General features: G+C 50.5%; 2 protein-coding genes across 2 annotated transcripts in view; one reads left to right on the top strand and one right to left on the bottom strand.

The window, feature by feature from the left end:
* The window catches only part of Slc37a1 (solute carrier family 37 member 1), a 67779-nt gene extending 66336 nt beyond the window's left edge, over positions 1-1443 (bottom strand). Inside the window, exon 1 of the mRNA XM_028885053.2 lies at positions 1356-1443. The gene's annotated coding sequence lies outside the window, so the exon portion shown is untranslated. The remainder of the gene's footprint in view (positions 1-1355) is intronic.
* On the top strand, positions 1294-18715 carry Rsph1 (radial spoke head component 1). The gene is made up of 9 exons (XM_028885058.2): positions 1294-1456; positions 5249-5362; positions 5465-5570; positions 10790-10880; positions 11300-11435; positions 14895-14966; positions 16505-16664; positions 17317-17448; positions 18530-18715. The coding sequence occupies exons 1-9, from the start codon at positions 1403-1405 to the stop codon at positions 18571-18573; spliced, it is 909 nt and encodes a 302-aa protein (XP_028740891.1). The 5' UTR covers positions 1294-1402; the 3' UTR covers positions 18574-18715.
* Positions 18716-22428: the final 3713 nt, after the last annotated feature.

Genomic DNA, 22428 nt, shown 5'->3' with positions numbered 1-22428 from the left:
GAGATCGGCACCCAGTGCCTTTGTGTGTCAATCAGTACGCTGCATATTAGCACTTTGACTTGTCAAGTAAATATGAAGTACCGCCCTCAAGTTAAGTTTCACATTTTATCACACGCTTGCCGTTGCTAGGGATGGGCGATAGAGCTGAGGTCCTTTCCCCAATCTCCAGTCCCCTCTCCTTCCTCCAGAATATCTTTATCCCGTACCCGAAGCTGACTGGGGAGACAGCCCCTCAGCCAATCTTGGAAGAAAGGTGTGCCGGTGTGTTTCCCAATGTGGGCAAGCAAGTATTCCAGGGAGTCAGCTGGGCTGACCCAGGTGGAAACCAGAAGTAGGGCACTGGAGAATTGGGTAGTTTGATTTGTTTGCAGGAAAGCTAGTGTAGGAAGGGGAGCTTGGGGACACACAGGGAGCCTGTGTGCATTTGGGTTTCTGAACAGAGGGCGCTGTGGGGATGTTAGGAGGCCAGACACTAGGGCAGAAAGTCTTGGCTTAGTGGGGGAGTTGGAAGGTCTGAGCCTCAGACGACAGCATAGGGGTGGGAAGGGGGCCCAGAGGGGCCTCGCAGGGTGGAATATGGCACTGGAGCGCCCCCTCCCCACCCCGAGAAGAAGCAAAGGAGAGCCCCTGTGAATGAGTGGGCCTGTATGTGTGGCATGACAGGTTGGGCATTTGAGAGGAAGACAGAGGCACCAGAGGAGGCACCAGAGGACAGAGCAGAATGAATATGGGTCACCGGCAAGTGAGAGCCCAAGTCACCTGAGTAAGGGGCTGGTTGAGATGCTTAAACCCTGACCCGGGTCAGTGTGCAAGAGCATCTGCTTAAGAGACTGGAGTTCGTTGTTCCAGAGTGGACGTGTTGACAGAAAACAGAAAAGACCCGCGTGTGTGTACACGCCTCTGGAGACCACAAACATCTCAGTGTAGAAGAACCTGGATGGGTCCGGCAGCATCCCCTGGAGGACCCAAGGGACCAAGAGGCGGGGCCCAGAGTTGAGACGCGCCTCTCGTCCTTCTGGGGGTCAGCTTTTTAGGTGGCTCCTAGTGGCGTCCATAAATCAGATCACTGGGGACATTCCAGAGGCCAGTGACACTGTTCAGGTTAGACTGTCAGATCTGTGCGAGTACCAAGTCGCCAAGCCACCACCTCCCACCACCCCCCTGCCCCCGCTCCTCCCTCTTCCCGGGCGGCAATTGGCCGAGATGCCCTTCCAGTTGCCAGAACACTATCCCAGCCCTTGACTCCTCCCACACTGTTCGTCCCGCCCTTTCCCGCCACCCTTTTAGGCTGAGAGCCAAGCGGGCCGGGCAGCGTCTCCATGGCGACGCGAGACGCGGGTGGGGGTGGCTGGTACCTGCTTGGTAGAGACGCTACTCCGGAGATCCTAGCTGAGACCAGATCATGTCGGACCTGGGCTCCGAGGAGTTAGAGGAGGAAGGAGAGAACGATCTTGGGGTGAGAGCTCCTGGCCAGGGAGGGACTTCTGGGGTGCGCCGCAGCTCCGGAGCGGGAGGCGTGGGGACCAGCGGGCCGTGAGGCCGCGGACAGGACCACGCCGGCCACACGGGCGGCGGTGCGTCCAGGAAGTCGCTCTGAAAGGTGAAACGCCGTGACGTCTTGTTTCCACCCCCCCTCCCCGCTCCCATCCCGCCTCCCATTAAAGGCGAAGATTTCTAGGCAGAGGGCATGAGAAAAAGGATGGAGAAAGCTGCTTCCTGGCAACTCAATGCACCGTGCTGAGGTGCCCCGGGCTCTCAAGAGTTCACCACGTAGGTCTGGATCAGTTTCTCTGAACTGTCCCAAGCCACGGGAATCACTTTCCTAAGGGTCGACATTAGAGGAGAGGCAAAAGACTCCCAGGCAGCGATGTGCTCTGACTTCAGTGCCTTGTGGGTCGGCGGTTACTCCTTAAACAAGAGGGTGACCACTCCCTGGCTGACAAAGTGGGAACAGGCTTGCTGTGTGCGAGCAAAGTGAGTTTGAGGATAAAGCGGAAAACCCAGGCCCCTCCTCTGTAACGCAGGGTTGGCACCTGCTCAGGCCTCTTTGCTGGTCCCTGGCCATTACCTCTCAGCTTCTGCTTGATCTATGCCCTGGAGCAGGCCTGGTCAGTGTGAAGAGGCAGAAATGCCTAGGAGTCACGTGCTCCCAACAGCAAGGAGCTAGTGTCAAAGGCAGGGCAGACTCCGGTGTGAAATCTAGGCTTCACAGTCTCCATGCAATTAGTCAGAGACTGGTATTTCACCTGAAATTGCAAAGTACGTCCTGGCTTAGTTGCCTCCTTTTTAATAATCTAGCGGACCTTCTCACTGGTTTCTCGGAGTTTTACTTCTAAATGTTCCCAGGGCGATGGTTCAGTCTGTGAAGAGCTTGCTTCCCAACATGAAGACCTGAGTTTAGATTCTGTTACCATGCAAAAAGCTGGGCACAGGAAGATCCCAGGAGCTCACGGGCTGGCCGGCTTTGCTGCCATAGGTGGGCTCCAGCTTCTGTGAGAAAATCTGTGTCAAAATATAAAGTGGAGAGGATTGAGGAAGACACTGCCTGTCAGTCTCTGGCTCCTACAGATGGGCATGGACATGTACACATTCACGCGCACACACACACACACACACACAGGTCACTAATTTATGGTCTGCTTCTGCTCATATCCAATTTACATTCCTGTCCATCCAAGTTTCTAGTTTGTTCTCCACCTGATTTGTAACATGTTTAAGCCTGTAGGTATGAAGGCAGACCACCCGTGGATCCGCTGAAAAGATTTCTCTGCTCAGTCCCCCCCACAGCTCAGTCAGTGTTGGGCAGGCTGGGAGGTCCCTGAGATGGGAGCAGGGATCCACCCCTATGGCTCAGCGTTGGCCATACTGGGAGGCCTCTAGGAGCGGACCAAGGACTCTGCACATGTGTATTAGTTACTTTTCTGTTGCTGTGATAAAACACCATGACTCATGGAAGGAAGAGTTTATTTAGACTTACAGTTCCAAAAGGATAAAAGTTCATCATGGTGGGGAAGGCATATAGATAAACAGCAGGTATAGGGGGAGAAGAAGGGAGACATGGTAGCAGAAACAGGAAGCACAGACTGCAAGCAGGAAGTGGGGTGAGACTATAAACACCCAAAGGTCCGTCCCTAGTGACATACTTCCTCCAGCAAGGCTCTACCTCCCAAAGGTTCCACTACCTCCCCAAATAGAGCCACCAAGTAGGGAATCAGTGTTCAGATGTCTGAGCTTATGGGGACATGCTCACTCAAACCACCACATTGTGGTTTGAAACAACCCTGAAAACAATCTGTAAGGTCACAGGCTTATATTCTAGGCAGGAATTTCTGGGCTAAAAGGGGCTAGAAGAAGGCAAGAAATGCCTGCCTGTTTGTTTCTAAAGCCTTCCACTTGATGTCCTGTACCTGTAATAGACACAGATCCAAGTTCACAGATCACGTTTTAAAATGTCTAAATGAATACGTTAATTGTGTATGTCTAAAGTATGCAGCATGATATTTTAAGCTAGCCATGTTGCACCATTATGGAATGCTCTGGCCATTATATTAGGTATTATATGCACTGCACATCCATGTATATGAGCCAGAGAACACTTTTTTTTTCAGAAAGTATAGGAAAAGCAGGAGAATTGCAAGCTTGCATTACTTTTTCTTTTTATTTACTTGTTTTTGGAGTTGGGGCAGGGGTCTGCTATGTGGCTAGGTTTGATCTCCAACTCATGGCTCAAGCAATCCTGCCATCCTTCTGCCTCAGCCCTTACAAGTGGTACTGCTTGAGCCGGGCAATGGTGGCGCACACCTTTAATCCCAGCACTTGGGAGGCAGAGCCAGGGGGATCTCTGTGAGTTCAAGGCCAGCCTGGTCTACAGAGCAGGTTCCAGGACAGGCACCAAAACTACACAGAGAAACCCTGTCTCAAAAAACCACACACACACAAAAAAAGAACAAAACAAAACACAAGTGGTACTGCTTGCAAACATCTGTGTGTGTGTGTGTGTGTGTGTGTGTGTGTGTGTGTGTGTGTGTGTGTGTAAGGGTGAAACCCAGGGTCTTGTACATGCTAGGCAGCCCCACTCACACTGAGCTCCACCCCAGTCCAATCTACTTACAAGATAGATTCATAGCTTTTCCAGATTGGGTTAGAATTGATTTATTTTCTTTACTTTTTTTTAAGATTAATTTATTTTGTGTATGGGTGTTTTTTCTGCTTGTCTATCACGTGGCATGCAGTGCCTGAAGAGGCCAGGAGAGGGCATTGAATCCTCTGGAACTAGAGTCACAGATGATTGTGAGCCACCATGTGGGTGCTGGGAACTGAACCCAGGTCCTCTGCAAGAGCAGCCAGTGCTCTTAACCCCTGAGCCATCTCTCCAGTCCCAGGGCCGAAAGTGTTTGGACTGTAAGTTCTTTGATAGGGAGTTTGACAATAAGATTAGTGGAATCTCCGTGTCTCCTTCCCCTCTCCCTCACAGCAGAACTTCCCAGCAGGACTCAGACCTCTGGCAGACCACAGACTCTCCAGCAAACCCATGACAGAAGAGCCCTTCTCTTAGGGTATTTGCATTTTAAGTCCTGAATGACAGGAGAGAGTGAAGAGGGAGGCGTCTGTGAAGGCTGGGGACCTGTCCCACCTGCATGAACTCTCTAAGTGTATGCCTGTGGGGACTGCGCTGTCTTCCCTTCATCGGTTCATGTTCACAGTGTCAGGATGAGCATAATAAACCACGTCCTCAGATGCTGGAGGGAGGGAGCGAAGCTCCCACCATGGACACATGTATTAATCGTGAGACCTTGGACCGGTGCTCTACCCATCAGGCTTGGTTACCTATTGGTGAAATTATTAAGGCCACTCCACGTAGTTAAAAGGGAGGTTTATTTTGTGGGGTAACTTACGAGTGAAGGGATAGTTTACAGGGTCTGGGAAAGGGGTAGCGCAGTCCAGCGGTGTTCTTTGGAAAACTTCCGCTCGGTCTAGCTCCAGCGTCTAGGGTCCAGGATCTCGGGTCTTCAGCATCCTCTCTCAGCCCCACCTAGTAGGCGTGACCATTACTGAGGCCTCAGTGGGGGTTGGGACTTCCGGGTCAAAGCTGGAATGGCTACCCACTACAGTTACCTGCCTCACCAGGGCAATGTGAGAGGTGAATACAGTGCCCAAGGTTGGGAGGCTTGGGTGGTACCACAGCTGTAGAATGCTTGGCTCGTGCTCTTGAACAGCAGCCACAGCTGGCTTGGTTTCTTTTGCCCAGGAATACGAGGGGGAGCGAAATGAAGTGGGAGAACGGCACGGACACGGGAAAGCGAGATTGCCCAACGGAGACACGTACGAAGGACACTATGAGTTTGGAAAAAGAAATGGCCAGGTCAGAACTGGGGGCTTAGGAAGCTGGTTTTCTCTGTTAAATATTGTCTTGGTGCATGCCGGACTCAGGACTGCTAAGAACTGTGTCATCGGTGTGTTTCAGGGGATCTACAAATTTAAGAATGGTGCCCGATACATCGGAGAATATATTAAAAATAAAAAACACGGTCAAGGCACCTTTATCTACCCGGATGGATCCAGATATGAAGGTAACATGCCATCACCATGGAGAAGATTTTTGTTTTTGCTGTACAGGTTGTTTCTGACATTGAGCTCGTCTGCAGATACTAAAGTGTATAAGAGAGCTTAACGTTCACTAGATCTACCACTCAACAACAACAACAACAACAAAATGTGTTCCTTCCTCCATTGTCATCGAGGCCAGAAGTCTTTTAAGTAACTAAACATGCCCTCCTGTAAGCCGAGACTTAGAGTAAGTGAAAGGGGTTGCTGGGTGGGCACAGAATCTAGCTGTGGCCTAGACCCTCGACAGCCTCTGGCATCGTTCTTCTGAAGCTGTCTTTGTTGTTTTCTGTTTTTGCCCAGTCCCTCTTCTGATGGCCATGTGTCTTTAGACCGTGGAGTCTCTTGATCCAGGCATTTTGCCTTACTGTGATGTCTTTCCCAGTCTCCCATTCCTCACATGCTAATGTCATGGCCCAGGAAGACTCTTAGCTTATTTCTAAGAAGCTCCAGTCCCTATGGACCACTGTCACCTGGTGGGTACAAGTCTAATCCCAGAGCCAGGACGGGAGAAGGCAGGAAGTAGGCTGTGGACCTTCAGAAGGGGTATGCTGATTGGTATGTTCGGGTTTTCCTTTACTCTCTGTTTCTCCTATCCCCAGAAATCTAGTTTCCATCCGATTTCCAAAAAGATCTGTGTCTGCAGCTGTGACTGTGGGGACCTTAGGTGTGACTCTGCATGTCACCTCTCTGTCTCAGCTTTCTTATCTGTAGCATGCAGATGGGGTAGATTGATATGTGTGTAATGCCTATAGACATTCCTGCCTTGAGGGAAGAGCTTGTTGGCAAGGACCATGATGCACTTTGCGTGACAACATCACTTTCTAATGAGGGTGACATATGCTTAAAATTCGAGCTAACTAACATCTGAGATATTCATCTTCAGGAAAGGAAGGCTTATTTTGACTTTTAGAGATTTTTAAGATTGGGTTATTTTTATTTTATGTGCGTGGGCGTTCTATACGCATGGGTATTTTACCTGCACATAGACCAGAATACGTTGTCCACAGAGGCCAGAAGAGGGCATTGGAGCCCCGGGTTCTGGAGTTATATATGCTTGTGAACCACCATGTGCGTGCCGGAAACTGAATTGGGTCCTCTGCAAGAGCAGCAAGTGCTCTTAACCACTGAACCATCTCTCCAGCCCCCGACTTTAGTCTGTAGACATGTGAGCCTGTGGCAAGGCAGAGAACATCATGGTGGGAGTCTTCCATAAACCCAGCTGCTCACCTCATGGTGGCCAGGACACAGAGGGAGGAGGGATGGGCATGTCCCCAGTGACCTGGCTTCTTTCACTAGATTCTATCTCCCCAAGGTTCCACAGCTCCCAACAGCACAGTAGTCGGGGACCAAGCCTCTACACATGGCCTTTGGGGGACACCTATCCAGACTATGGCAGTTACCCGCCCTGCTTCCAGATAAAACCCAAACTAACAGACAGCGAAGGAAGGGGCGTCTCCCGGACTCCGAGATGGGGCAGAGGCGTGAATGCATTAGACGTGGAGCTTAAATTGGTTTGTTCCTAACCCCTAGCAGGCTTGGTCGACAGAAGCACCAATGTAATGAGCTTTGGACAATTCGATTTGGGGCTTAACTGAATTCCTCCCAGACCCCTGGGAGCCTAATCTTGTTGTCACTTTTGATCTCAGGGTAAATGTGAATACAATTTGGGTTTCACATAAAGTACATTAAAAAGGGGAGGGGCTTAGGAAGTCTTTCTCTGAAGTAGGGTTGGGGATTTTATTAAAGATATTTTAGTATAGACTTAGGCATGAAGATTAGGAGACAAAGAGGTGCTCTTTGGTAAGACATACCCAAGTGCGGTCCAGCGCCTCCCCACCGAAAGGAAGAGGCATCAGGAGTTCTTCACGTGGAGATGCACCAGCTGAAGGGAAAAGTCTACGCACAGGACCTGTGAGCTCAAGCATGGGTATCCACACCAAGCAATCCCCCGGCTCTGTAGACAATGGCTTTCCAAGGAGTCGGTTCAGTTGGGGGCACCAGCTACCATAGCCTCAGGGAAGGCTCGTCCTTACAAGGCTGTCCCCCGACTCAGATGCAGAGGTCATGCTAGAAACTCCCAGGCTGCTCACACTTCCTTGCTAACTAGATGGTCCCCTAAGCCTATCTCCTGACCGATGATCTTCTTCTACAGCTCACAGAACTCACAGAAACACTGTTAATTGTTTATTATAAAGGGAATCACAAATAATACTGATGGCTAGTCAGATGAGCGGGTGTGTAGTGTGAGTTCTAGAAGGGTCCAGTGTGGGCCTCTGTTCCTTAGAAGTTGGTGTGCATGGCCATGCTGGCATATATACACTTTCCACAGCCCCAAGTCTCATCAAATCTCAGTGTTCAAGGGGTTTTAAGGGCTTAATTGGCAGGCACCTCCCCCCCCCCATACTTGAGGTCTGGTGAGGAGACAGAGAATGATGAGAGTAGGAAAGAATTGTTTAAAAAGTTGCAAAAAAAAAAAAAAAGGTTAAATGTGGGGCTGGAGAGATGGCTCAGAGGTTAAGAGCACTGGCTGGTCTTCCAGAGATCCTGAGTTCAATTCCCAGCAACCACATGGTGGCTCACAACCATCTGTAATGAGTCATGCTGTATACAAAATAAATAAATAAATCTAAAAAAAAGGTTAAATGTAAATTGAAGGCAGGAATAATGTGTTTCTAAATGCCATCCAGGAGCCTTGATTCCTGGCCACTGAAGCCTGCAGCGGGTGCAGCCCCCCCCCCTTCCTTTGAGCAACGCTGCTCCATTGAACAGGGTTTCCTGGGCTGGGCGGAGCCTCCCACAAGTTTCTCAGGTGGTGTAGCCTGTGCTCATGGGTCCTCACTAACATGAAATCTATCGTGGTTGCAGTTTAACTGTCCTCTTTCGCTTCTGAAAAGTTTCTGCAAAATACACCACGTTTTTCTTGTCACGCCAGCCTGGAGCCCAGCTCCCAAGGGCGAGAGAAGAGAGATGGGTTCCTTTTGTTATGATCTTTTTTTGGGGAAGGAAACCATCTGAAGTAACTGTTCCAGCTGTGGCCTCTTTGCCCCAGGGTGTGCTAGAGCAGCTCTGAGCAGCTCACGGAAGCCAATTTTGCACTTCTTGCAGCTCCGTAAACAGCTCCAAATTGGCCTCAGTGGGAATATTCCACCGCTGACACTGGCGGATGCTGCAGACGCAGATACGATGCTGCTCTGAAGGTCCAGGACAACCCCCAGATCTTTGCCCGTGGTGTGCACTGCCCCACGATTACTACAGACCTGGCACCAAATGTATATTTTAGTGAATGATCTTAATTTTGGGATTCTCCATCTCTCTTGCTCGGGTCCCTGTTTCACATCTTATTGTAGGACCTAGTCCTCTTTCTGAACCTGTAGCAATCTCCATTCCCATCTCTCTGTGTATGTTTGGTGAGGCGCTCTGTGCTGTCGTTCACCTTTGAGGTCCTGTTCTTGCCTCTGCCCCAGGCTGCCAATCACATCCTTTTTGGCCTCTGCCTTCATCTGGTGTAAGCCTGTGGGGGTCCTGTGCTGTCCATTTCTGCAGATGTTCTAGTTCACAAGGCGGCCAGAATGTGTTGTGAGTAAATATTGGAGAAGAGAGGCAAATTCTATAGAATTCCTAGTTTTGGATACACTTTGGGGGTTTGTTTGTGGAAATGGATAGTTTGGATGATCAGCATTTTGTTAGCATAGTGTATGTTCCCTTCGTGTATATGGAAATGTCTCTAGTGTTTGTGTAAGCCAGAAGTTTACACACATTCTAGGGTTCTCTTTAAGGAAGAGGATATAGAGTTGCCATAAGAATGAATTTTCGTTTGTAATGGGAAATTGAAATAAACTGAACATTTTTAAATTAAAAATGTAAGTGCCATAAACAACACAGAATTTAAGAACGCATCCTGGGGTGTATTTTTAATTAATGGCAGACATCCTCGTAGAATTCTAGAGTAGCTCTCCCTTACCCGTTTTGGTTTTTCTTTTGCACTGGGATCGAATCCAGGGCCTCCCACGTGCAAGGCAGGCGTCTTCCGCCGGTGCTAGCCAGTAGTCTTCCTACAAGAAAACAGTTTGCATAGTTTTCTGTAGAGAGCATAGAAGACGAAATCATCCTTTTTTCTCTCGAAACAAACTGATGTCGATTAGTTCTTAATTACTCGTTCCATTCTAGAAAGTTCCATCCGGGTAGTAGTCTAGAAAGTTCTACCGGGGTGCTGATTTGCTGTTGGTCATATGTGATCGGTAATGCCCACCTTGGGAATCTGCTGGTTGGTTTCCTTTACGAGTTGAAGAGTTTTTTGTTTTTGTTTTTGTTTTTTTGAATTTTCGAGACAGGGTTTCTCTGTGTAGCTTTGCGCCTTTTCTGGGACTCACTTGGTAGCCCAGGCTGGCCTCGAACTCACAGAGATCCGCCTGCCTCTGCCTCCTGAGTGCTTGGATTAAAGGCGTGCACCACCACCGCCCGGCCCGAGTTGAAGAGTTTTTGAGAGACTGATTTCAAATCCCCTTTGGCTGGCAACACAGTTTGCTGCCAAGCCAAGTGTTCCAAATTCCGTGCTGTTTTTCCAGTGTTAGGGTTTTCTGTCATGTGCGTGAGAAATTAGCAGGACCTACCCACATGCAGGGGAGTGGCCAGGCTCCCAAGGCCAGGAAAGGTAGAGTGGAGGAGTTGGCAAGAGGGCAGCCGTGGAACCAGGTACCCAGCTGGGAGACGGAGTGAGTGCTGAGGCTAGACCATCATCAAGCCTTGGAGATGCTGCTGAGTTGCCGTGTACCTGCAAGGCATGTGGAGTATAACTGGGATCGGTGGCAAAGGGTCAGACAGGCTTGTCTCAACCCTGACCCCTCAAGCCCACCAACCTGCAAAAGCGTGAGAGTGTCTGGGGCTCACCTCACAGGCACACCCCCCCTCCAGATCTGCGTCCCTGGGCTCCCGACTCGGCCCTCCTTAGCTAGCTCTCCCCGAAGCTGGCCCAAGGGGAAGGGAAGGTGGGTGGAGGGAAGTCAGAGAGGAGACAGGCAGCAGGCTTAGCTCTGTGGTTACAAAGCTCTCTCTTTTGCAGAACACATTGCTTGGATCCTCCTGGGCGAGCAGGGGCCATAGCATCAGTCTGATCTTTTCATCTGACTTTGTGTGTGTGTGTGTGTGTGTGTGTGTGTGTGTGTGTGTGTGTTGTCCTTTGCAGGGGAGTGGGCAGATGACCAGAGGCATGGCCACGGCGTGTACTACTACGTCAATAACGACACCTACACAGGGGAGTGGTTCGCTCATCAAAGGTTTGGCTTCTACCTGTCGTCTTGGGGGTCCATTTGCGGGGTAAGAACAGGATAACGCCCACTGAAGGCAGTCCCATGCCGGAGGGCAGGTGTGTAGGGGAGGTGCTGCTGAGAGCGGCCGAGGAGGGACTACTGTCTCCTCGTAGTGGGCCAGGACACATGGATCCTCCACCCACAGCCCCAGGGAAACCCTGACTCTGCCCAGGGAAATCGGTTCATGGGCAAGCCGCTGGCCTCTGTGGCATTAGATGATGCTGGCTCCATGTACCCTGTGTGGGTGGCATGCCAAGTCTGCAAGTGGACACAGATACTGGAAACCAGTTGCCTATAAGCTGGCATCTGCTTACGTCCCCCTCCGTCTTAGGGTCGGTGCTCCCATAGCGGACAGTAACCAGATGCCCTTGTCTTGTCTTCACCAGGCATGGGCAAGGCACCTACTTCTATGCAGAGACAGGCAGCAAGTATGTTGGCAGCTGGGTGAACGGGCAACAGGAGGGTGCTGCCGAGCTCATCCACCTGAACCACAGGTACCAGGGCAAGTTCCTGAACAAAAACGTAAGTCAGCGTGCCGTGTGCTAACGCTAAACACTCAGAGGAGTTCTTCCATTGCCACCAGCTGAGGGCGGCTGCACCACTCCAAGCTCTGTGGATGCCCACAGAGTACAGAGTGGGGTGGGATGGAGGCAGGAAGCTGGGCCTGTTTCCCTGGGCCCCAGTGGCACACTGTATCTCTATTAAGGCCAGTGCCCTCGGTACCAGGGCATCTTCTGCTGGCTGTGTGCGCTCTTGCCCTCTGGTAAACCATGGTCGAATGGGAGGGCGATCCCAGAGCCCCCTCCCTCCCCCCATGTCAGAGGCCAGCCTGCCACTCCTGGTTGGGAAGGCTTTAAGGGCCCAGAGTGATTGCCCTGGGTCTGGAGACCTCCACGTGTTCGCAGGCTGCTGTTTGGTGGGCTCTGGCTTTGGTGGCGGCTTTGCACCAAGGGAGGAAGATGGGGGGAAACTCGGTAACTGCGAGCTTTCTACCCAGGCTTTCCTGGGAGAACGCCACCGCTGCTCAGGGCTGGAGGGAGACTCCCCAGAGAGAAAAGTTTGCTGAGAGTTTGACTGGGAAGTTGACTGGGAATGTATGGCTAGCTACATTCATCACTCCCCCTTCAGACTCTCCCTTCAGACTCTCCACATGTAACTTGAGCCTCAGCTGTTGGGGAAATCGATAAGCGAGACTAGACAGTCTGAAAAGGGAGAGGAAACCTGGAGGCTTTGCTCTGTCAGTCAGTAAAAAGCTTACAGTTATACGAACCACAGAAGGATGCCCAAACTGTAAAGTGTCATGTGCTAGCATACCCTCCCACCCCCCGGCTGCCCCTTCCCTGCTCCCCTTCCTCAGAACTTCTATATGACACATGCACACACACACTTACACATCAGCTTTCGCAGAATCAGTTTTGAGAGTTCGTCAGGTACCAGGACACAGAGGCACACCTGCTGTCGTCTTGCACATCTGGGCATGTGGGATAAAATGCAGAGGAGGCCTCCGGGTCTAGACAGAGCTGCTGCCCTGGCTCAGCAGGCCATACCGAATGGTCCTCCACACTGCCTTTCTGTTCTATAACACAAGCAAGCCATCTGACTCCAGACGCCAAATCCCTAGCGGGTTTTCCAGGTGCAGAGTGAGGGCATCCTCTCTGCTCGGACCCTTAAAGGGAAAGGAACTTGGAACCAGCCTAATCTACGTTTGGTCCCGTGTTTCTGCTTTTGTTAGCTCCCCGGTTAACTTCCTCCACTCACCTAACCTGAACACATGTTTCACCTTATAGACGGGGTGGTGCCTGACCCTGGAATGAAAGCCAGTAGCCTGAAGTTGGTTGTCACTCTGTCTTTGGAGAAATGCATGTACATAGACTAGAGTTCTTTCTGTGTGATAAACAGCATGACCAAATGCAACCTAGGAAGGAAAGGGTTTGTTTCCTCGCACAGGTCCATCGTTGAGGGAAATCAGGACAGGAATTGAAGGAGGGTGGGGACTCCAGCTTGACCCAGAGACAGCAGAGGAACACTGCTACAGCCTTGGTCTCAGGCCATGTTTGCTACCTTTTTATTTTTGGAGCTGAGGATCGAACCCAGGACCTTGTGCTTGCCAGGCAAGCGCTCTACCATTGAGCTAAATCCCCAACCCCTGCTACCTTTCTTATACAGCTCCGGCTGACCTGCCTGGGCATGGTGCTGTCCACAGTGAACTGGGCCCTCTTACATCAATGAACAATTAAGAAAGTGCCCCACAGACATGCCCCGCAGGCCAATCTGATGGAGGCACTTCTATACTGGAGGTTCCTCCTTCACAGTTGACAGCCGGATACCGGGACTGCTGAATGCAAAGAGCTGATATTTCGAAACACCACAAACACTGTCCGTTGTCTTGAAAAGCTGCACGACTTTATCCCCTCACTAACAGAACCTGACTGCCCATCACAGGTTCTCAGCACATTGGATTTATCCGCTACATCCCTTGCTTTTTCCCTCCCCCAATCTGAGGTGCAAACATTTTTTTTTTTTAAATTGTGTGTTTCCCTGGTTACGAGCGGGGGTCAGGCATCTTTCACCCTCTCAGCACTTGGTTGTGTTTCTTTCTCAGAAACTCCCCCATCCCTGTCCTTGCTGACAAGTCATTAAAGCAGGGTGAGGAGGGATGGAGATGAGGAGGGATGGAGAAAGGAGGCAGACTAGAAGGAGATGAAGTCATTGAACACTCGGTCAGGACATGGCTGGCAGCTAATGAAGACATGAGGGGCAATAATGGGCCGAGGAACTAGATAACTAGATACGCCTGCCCAAATCACATCACCTGGCCAAGTCTGGGGAGGAGACGGATGCTGCTGTCAACAATGGCCGAGGGAACCACTACCGGTTGTGTTTTTAAAAGTCTAGTTGCTCTATCACTTTATAAAAGTCCGTCCTTCAGCAAAGAGAGAAAGGGGTTTTCTGGAAAGAATATTTAAATGTCGCCATGAACGAAACTAATCAAAAGAGGTGACATCTATGAATGCAGAAACTAGGAAAGAGTCCCTAAACAGACTCACAAAGGAAAAATGGATTTAGTTTCCTAAAGGAACATAATAATGACTAGAAAATTGAAAGCCCAGGGTGGCAGTCGGTGTGTGTCTACAGCGAAGAGACTGTGAGGCAGCCTGAGCTATGGAGTGAGACACAGGGTCAAAACACAACAAAACAGCATGTTCGCGCTAACGCTTGGACAAAGAACAGTGTCGGCATGGCAACGCCGAGCATCGGTAAACAAGGCACATTATAATTCGTGGTCCAAGGTGAACGCAAATGTCAGGTTGGCAACTGGTGATGTGGGAAAACATTTGTAAAGCTGGGGAGTGGCTCACACTCCGTTTCTAAGTCAAAGTGGCGACAGTGTGTGTCATCGTGACCAGGTTTTCGTTGAAAAAAAAAAAATCTCCTGGGGGGCTGGTGAGATGGATCAGTGGGTAAAGGTGCCTGCCGTCGTCAAGTCTGGCGACTTGAGTTCGCTACCCAGGTCCCACACGGTGGAAGGAGAGAACCGACTCCCACAAATGGCTCTCTGACTGTCACACATGAACTGTGACACCATGTGCACCCCACCCCCATCCATGAGTAAACAAATTATTTACAAGTGCTTTGCACTAAATCCAGTGTTACAGCAAACAGATCAATGCACTGGTGGCCAGCCCCCTCTCTAGCCAGTCTGCCCATAGGCACCGATTCATTCCAGGTTCTACAGTGGGTAGATTCCTTACTCCCTTTCAATGCGGTAAAAACATGGCAGAGACCTTCAGAAACAAACCCTTGAACGGTTCCACCAGCTGTCAGCTAACGGAAGCATTCTGTAAGCCCTTCTCAGACTCTGCACGGTGAGGTCGTTCGGGGTGAGCTTTCTGGGCATGGCACTTAGGGAGCGTTTTTTGTACTTTCTATTCGACATTGACCACGAAGCGTAAAGCGCACTGAGTTCCTTTCTCCCTCCAGCCTGTTGGTCCTGGGAAGTACGTCTTCGACATTGGATGTGAACAGCATGGTGAATATCGCCTAACAGACGTGGTAAGTTGAAGGATACGACTGACTCTGTTTCCAAGGTCACTGGGCTAAATATCAGCCCAGTGACCTTGACCCCGAGAGGTAAAAGGGGGCTGTCTTTGAGCACGCTCCTAGGCAGCTCAGCTGCCGAAGCGATCGATGTCATTTCACAATGCCTGCAGGAGTCAGAGCCAGATTTTGTGGCTGGGAACTGGTTAACCTTGAGTTCCGGCAGGTGTCAGTCCCAGAGTGGCATCTGAATGCTATAACCGTCAGCAACAATGTCAGGTGTCTGTTCTCGGCTCATGGTTGACCGTCTCTTAAAGCCTGGTTAGTAAGTCCCTTGGCTATGTTTAGCACAGAAATTAACACCAGGTTGACTTTCTCTGGCTGGCATCAATGTCATCATTCTTGGGCATTCAGAGACAGTGTGTGTGAGAGGTGTGTGTGTGTGTGTGTGTGTGTGTGTGTGTGTGTGTGTGTGTGTGAGTGCGTGCGCGCTCCTGATGTGGACACTCAGGGACAGTGTGTGTGAGGGGTGTGTGTGTGTGTGTGTGTGTGTGTGTGTGTGTGTGTGTGTGCTCCTGATGTGGACACTCAGGGAGACAGTGTGTGTGAGGGGTGTCAAGTGATGAGGCATCAGTTGCGGACTGCCAGCTGGAAGGGACATCTGCCACTTGGGGAAGGTTCACCTATTGCTAGAGCACAGGTGTGTTCTTTGGGGATGTTCTCAGAGTTTGGTCCCTGGCTCAGCAGCCTCAGGGTCACTTGGGAACCTATGCAAATTATTAGGCTCCAATCCTGACAGGCTGAGTTAAAAGCATCGTGGGTGGGGCCAGTATGTGTATATGAGAGAGCCTTCTGGGTGACTCCGAGCAGGCCAGGCCTGGGCACCACTGGCCTGGAACACTTGTGTCTTCCTCGTGAGTGGAAAAATTCATTTCTGAGTGAATGAGCAGATGTTCCCACCTGTCTCCAGGAGGTTTTTGCTGACTCTTTAGGTTGATGTTCTGATCTCTGGAGCATTTAAAAAGCTGCAGAATTGAGGAGTCGACAGATACATTTGAAAAAAAACCGATGCATGCTGGCTCCAGTTCCCTGTAGGAATTTCGAGTGTTGACCTCCCAGTTCTCTTTTGTTGAATTTGATCTCTGGACCCATGCCAGGAGAGCCCTTGTGTTTGTGCATTTTCCTGCCATCATGGGGACATCTTGGGCTTTAGGACTTGACCTCAGTGGATGTTGCTCGGGACTGGAGAGTGGAGCAAGGCTTGAAAAGCGTGTCTCGTCGGTTATCCTCAGTTGCTAAGGGACATGCCGAGTCTGAGAGCCTCTCACAGTGTCCTGGCTGTGCTCTGTGACTTCCTGACTTGTCTGGCCCATGCTAGATCTGTCTTCAGCCCTTAGATGATGCCACCAGTAAGTCACACTTGTTCCGGTCAGGAATGGTATCGCCCGAAGTCTCAATCCCAGTTCAGAGCCCATCTTTGCCCTGTGGTCTTTTAATATTTCAGACCAAATAATAGCAATGTAAATGACTTTGTATTTTTGCACTTAAAATAGGAAAGAGGAGAAGAAGAGGAGGAGGAAGAGACATTAGTGAATATTGTTCCAAAATGGAAAGCTCTCAAAATCACAGAATTGGCCCTGTGGACGCCAACCCTCTCCGAGGAGCAGCCTCCTGCTGAGGGACCAGGCCAGGAAGAAGCACCCGGAGCTGCTGGTATGGAACACCCCAGGGTTGTCAGGGCAAGCACCCTGGGATTGTCAAGTCAGGGGCCCTGGGATCATCAGGGCAGGCACCCCTGAGTTGTCAGGTCAAGCTCCCGGGGGTTGTCAGAGCAAGCGCCCCAGGGTTGTTAGGGACATGCACACCTGTCCTCAGATCTGGTGTCGCTGATCTCTCTGGGAGGTGGCCTCTGGGTCAGTTTGGGTGCAGGATGCTATAAGTACACATGTTTGGGATGGGAGTCTCCCAGGGAGTAGAGGGGAAGAATGCAGATCAGCTGGATGGAAGAAATGCCCAGCTATGATATAGGCTTAGCCACCTTGGGGGATTCCCCAGTAGCCAGAGTTTACTTGGCAATGCCTCTCTGTGGCCATGACTTGGGTTGGGTAGCCAGTAGCAAATGGGTCACATGTCCCTGTTGGAAGAAGGATCGAGGCAGCATCTCTCTGTATACATTTTACAGTGGTCTTGTGGAGAGAGTTGGGAGATGGGGCAGGGTGATCTGATGGCCAGGCCTGGGCTCGAGCTTGGAGGCTGGGAAAGGAGGCCCTGGTGTCAGGAGCAGGAGACCCACTTGACACACACATATCTGCACTCATGCTCCCTGGTGACCTCCTTCTGTCATCCATCTTTGTCCTCATCCCAGGTATGGGTGAGACCTCAGAAGAAGCCCAGGCTCTGGCAGAAGGTTTTGAGGGTGAGATGGAGAGGACCGGAGAGGACGACATCGATGCCCTCAGGCAGGAGAGCCGAGAGAACAGTTACGACATGGACCAGGGTAAGAATACGTGCCCTGTGGAGTGGACAGCACCTGTGTGAGGCCAGCCACACACCCCAGGAGGAGCAGGCTTCTCCTTCCCCCACTGAGCTATCCTCAGGCCGGGGTGAAGGACCTGAGTGAGCCTGGGGAGACTAGCATAAGTCCCCCCGAAGTCCACCTTGTCTCCCAGTTGAGCCTGTTCACGGCAGGAACTGGCCTGGTGTGACTGGTCCCCCCCTTTATTTTTTTTTTTGGTTTTTCGAGACAGGGTTTCTCTGTGTAGCTTTGCGCCTTTCCTGGAACTCACTCTGGAGACCAGACTGGCCTTGAACTCACAGAGATCTGCCTGGCTTTGCCCCTCCTCCCCCCCAGGTCTGGGATTAAAGGCATGTGTCACCACCGCCACCTGGCACACCTGCACATTTGTATACAGCTCTGGGTCTCTGGCACACTCAGTGTGGGGTAGAGGGGCAGGGATCTCATCCAGAGCCGCCCATGTCCACAATTTTACTCTAGAGTGTTAGGGACCATCACCACGTCCCCCAGAGAGGTGAGAACTCACCGGGAACAAGAGCAGGAACTATTTCTAGGAAGGGTCAGCCCCAGATGAGTGGAAAGGCTGAGAGGCAGCGAGAAAGGGGAGAACGGGGGTGAGAGGAGACTCCAGACAGAAATGCAACCGGAAGCCTGGGGGAGTGCACTCTTTCTTGTCTTCTCATGGTGGGCCTTTGGACTGGATCCTCAGCTCCGTGGTGTGTGACTGAGGGGCCTTTGGGAAGCAGAAGCCTCAGGCTGGGAGCTCGAGAACCAGGGGACCAGCGGAGGATGAGTAGCCCAAAAATCAATGTGGGAGAAAGAAAGAAGGGGATGGAGATGGGGATGAGGAATGCTTAGGACCAGGTCCAGGGAGACTGGGCTCAGTGGATGATGTCTGGTCCCTGAGTGGGAATTAGGAGCCTTAGCTCGGGAGCTTGTCCCCGAGTCCTTAGCCCAGGGACCTGAATGCCTGCAGAAAACAGAGCTAAATGCTTAAATAGTTGTAATTGTTTTTTTTAACCACTAACTTTTATGTTTCTCACGTGTTTTCTTTTCTTCCCAGGAAACGCGAACTTTGATGAAGAGCAGTTAGACCTCCAGGAGTAAGATGGAGGAGGTGGAAGAACACAGACACACCAGCCGTGCCTAGTTCCGGGCAGCTGGGGCTGGTACCAACCAGCTGTCAATCTTTTGTTGTTGCTCAGTTGTTGTTTTGCAGTTGGAAATAAATCTCCCAGTGTTCAGTGTTTGTGAAGGCGCCTCCGCCACCGCGTCTGAGGGCTGGTTTCCAGCTGCTCACGGGCACCACTCTTTGGAGTGTGGGGTAAACGGGTGTGGACTTCAGGTATGCACCTCTCACAAAACACGGTGTCTGGAGTGTGCCCCAGGCTCCGTAAGAAGGCCAGCTGCCTGCATCCTCTGCCCTCTACTTGGATTTCCTTCTCCCAGCAAGGTCTCTGCCACAGGCTGAGCAAGGACACTCACGGGCATTGGTAGTGAGCGCCCCCTGCAGGTTCCTTGGCAACTGCAGTTTCCTGCCTCGTTGGTGGTCAAGTGCCATATAGACTCCCACCTGGTGTCTCCCTTCCCTCTCTTGAGCTGTTCCCTTTCCCCAGCATTCGGGGGGCTAAAGCAGAAGCCCGGGAATCCTATCCCATACAGTTTCTCCTCCTCTTCCCTCGAGTTGCTCAGAAGGGAAGTTGCTCAGAAGGGAAGTTGCTCAGAAGGGAAGTTGCTCAGAAGGGAAGTGCTTTATCTTGCCCCAGTGAGACGGAGGCAGTCAGTTCCAGTGCTGAGCCGGGGCTCTGCCCACAGTGGGCAGGCTTCCCAGCTCTCCAGTACTGCCCAGTGCATTTCTTCTCATTGTCCCCCAGACTCTAGGGGGACAGGATGCTAGGGAGTGAGAGTGTCGGCTGTAAACAATCCATCCATTTTCCCATCTCTCATTTCCTGGAGACATTGCAGCAGAAATTTGAAGCATTTTGGTTTCATTAGGGCTGACTCCTCCCAGCTCAGGCCTCAGTGAGTAAAATGAACTACTGTGTGCCTCTCTCGGTATTTGAGTCACACAGTAAGTCTTAAACCCCAGGTGAGGACACCATGTCAGAAGAGCCTGCCCGCTAGCTCCCCAGGTCCTCTGCCCCCTAGAATCACCTCACCCAGGCTCCACACTCTGCACACTTTCGGATAGGCATGCTGCCGTGATGACCAGTGCTTTGACCTCCTCGACAGACACCCAGTCACCACGAACAGCGTGAGGGACCGTGACACTGTGGCATGCTGATGTGATACCTGGCTCTTGTAGAGGCTCTCTGCACATGTGGGAAACTCACCTTCAGAGGAAACAGAGATAGCTGGTCACCTCTTGAGTTTCTGATTCAGCAAGGCTGGGGAAATGTGAGTGTGTATTTGTTCAGGTTCCAGGGGTGCAGGGGCTTCTGGGTCATAGGCCACACGGGGTGGGAGGCCACTTTCCATAGTATACCATGGTCTAGTCCAAAGACTGAGAAGGTCCAGACTGCAGATTCATGTCCCCACTGTGTGGGAACCAGCTGGGGTGTGTGTGTGTGTGTGTGTGTCTCTGTATTATGTAATTTCTTCCTTGTGACTCTCAGAAGCTGTGTGAGGTGATGCAGTAGAAATCCTCAGAACACTGCACGTAAAAAGATGTGGACATTTATTGACACTGTGTGACTCCATCAAACTCCTCACAGTGATCCATGGAGCATCTGCTGAATAAAAGATTTATCGGAGAGGAATTTTCCACAATTCAGGTTTTTAAGAATATATAAAAATGAATTACACAAATTGCTGGATTTTATGACCCTTAGGAAAGTGCAAGACAAACATTTTTCATAAGTGCAAGAAAGTTCTGGAGTCTACGAATTGCAAGATGTGTTAATATCATAAAACATGTTGTAACTTGACTACAGTAATTTCATTACCACATTAGAATCAGCAGCTGAGACCGTACAATATGCAATTATACTCAGGGATTTTACTTATTTGCTTATTCTATGAGCACAGTTATGAAACAGGCTATCATCAGAACACCGTGTTTGGAGTTGGGGTGGAGGGGAGAAGATACAACATGGTCAGCATGGGGCATCCTGAGATTGTGGCTCTGTATCTTCATGTGTCAATACCAACAAGCCCCAAGTAAAGGAAGGAGGGGCAGAAGGATGGGAGAAGAGAGGTGGGGTGCCGCCCCTCCCCCCAGTTCCTGACAAGGACTGAAAGAGAGGAGATGACTCACCCAAAACTCATGGAAGGACAGCCCTGGACTTCTGGTGCCACAGCAGAACCTGGCTCCTGTGTGGGAACCTAACAGCATCTCTCCCAGCTGCTGCTCCAAATAGCTCAGAAGTAGGGAGTCAGTCATTCAAATCCTACAGCAATCATGGACACACAGAGGGCCTGCATCATCGCTGTTGGTCATAGGACCATGGAATGAACCTCTCGGTGCTTCTCCAAGTGGGAGGCATGGATCATGCTAAAAGCTGCCCCTCTGCTGGGCCCACAGGGAGACTCAGGGCAGTTATCACCGTCCTTCCCCCCAAGTACCCAGTTTCACAAAAGCATTGCAGTATCCCCCTTCCCTTTTCCCATAATGATGTATCTCAAGAGCCCCGGGGGGAGTCTAGAAACCTTTCCACCAAACCTGCCTACACTATGCTGTCTGTAACTCACATGTCTATGATGAAGTTGATCTTAAAAATCACATGCAACGAGTTTAACAATAGCTCCCGAAACACAGAGCAACCTCACTATTAATTCAGGTGGATGCAACATCCCACCTCCGTCAACATCTTGCACCGTGGTGTATCTTTGGGCTTCGAAGGATGGCAGCTAAACTCACAGACACTGATGTCACAGATAGAGGGACCACAGTATCCTGAAGTGCATCTTATAGATGATAAAGCACATCCACCTTCCATGAGCAGTTTGCATGTCAAAATTTATCAATGAGATCACTCAGGCCTGTCGTTCTGTGTGGGACACTTTCTGATGTAAGGTGTTTCAATGTGCTTTTCCAGAGCTGAGGCTAGAACCCATGGCCTTGTGCATACTGAGAAAGTACTCTACCACCAAATCACTTAACTCAGATTTCTTCCCTCCCCTTGCCTCCCTGTTCCTTTCCTGTCTCTTGTTCTCCTCCCTCCCTCTCTCCCTCCCTTCCTCTCTCCCTCCCTCCCTCCCTCCCTCCTTCCCTCCCTCTCTCCCTTTCTTCCTTCCTTTCTGTCTGTCTGTCTTTTCTTTTTGTTGACAGGGACTCACTGTACAGCTGGGCAGACCTGGAACTCGCTGTGTAGACCAGCCTGGATTGAGCTTCGCTGCTATTTTTGCCTCTGCCCGCTAAGCTTTGATTGGCAGGCATACGGTCCACACCAGCCCTCCAGTTCTTTTCCTCTCTGAGTGTGATTAGCTGTGTCCTTAGGGGACTGCCTGTCTCACACAAGTGCCTGGTTTGTTGTTTGTTGGCATAAAGGTTTCTGGTGTTCTATTTTCACATCTGTGACCTCAAGGGTGATACTCCTCTCTGTTTCTGACGATTTGGACTGCCTCTTTTGCTCTGATTAGTCTGGCTGGGGTCTAGAAGTTTTCTTGATCTTTTTGAAGCACTAGCTTTTGTTTTGTTTTGTTTTCTGTTTTCTATTGCGTTGATTTCTGCCCTGGTCTTTGAGAATTCCTTTCTTTTGCTCATATCGAATTACTATATTTTGCTTGTTATTTCTAGTTAGGGTGGTAAGGCCAAATATTTTAGGTTTCTTTTCCAATAATGACTTTTAGTGTGGTATTAATTTCTCTCTAATCCTGTTGCAATGACATCCCACAGATTCTGATAGGTTGTATTTCTATTCTCGATCAGTTCAAAAATTTTCCCCAGATTAAACAAAAAGACTTATTTATAGCGTGTGAGTACAAATGTGTGTGTTCATACTCTGCATGGCATGCCTGCAG

Source organism: Peromyscus leucopus, chromosome 16_21, assembly GCF_004664715.2.
Source record: "Peromyscus leucopus breed LL Stock chromosome 16_21, UCI_PerLeu_2.1, whole genome shotgun sequence".
NCBI lineage: Eukaryota > Metazoa > Chordata > Mammalia > Rodentia > Cricetidae > Peromyscus > Peromyscus leucopus.
The sequence above is the reverse complement of the archived record's forward strand: the minus strand, read 5'-3'. Positions and strand labels throughout refer to the sequence as shown.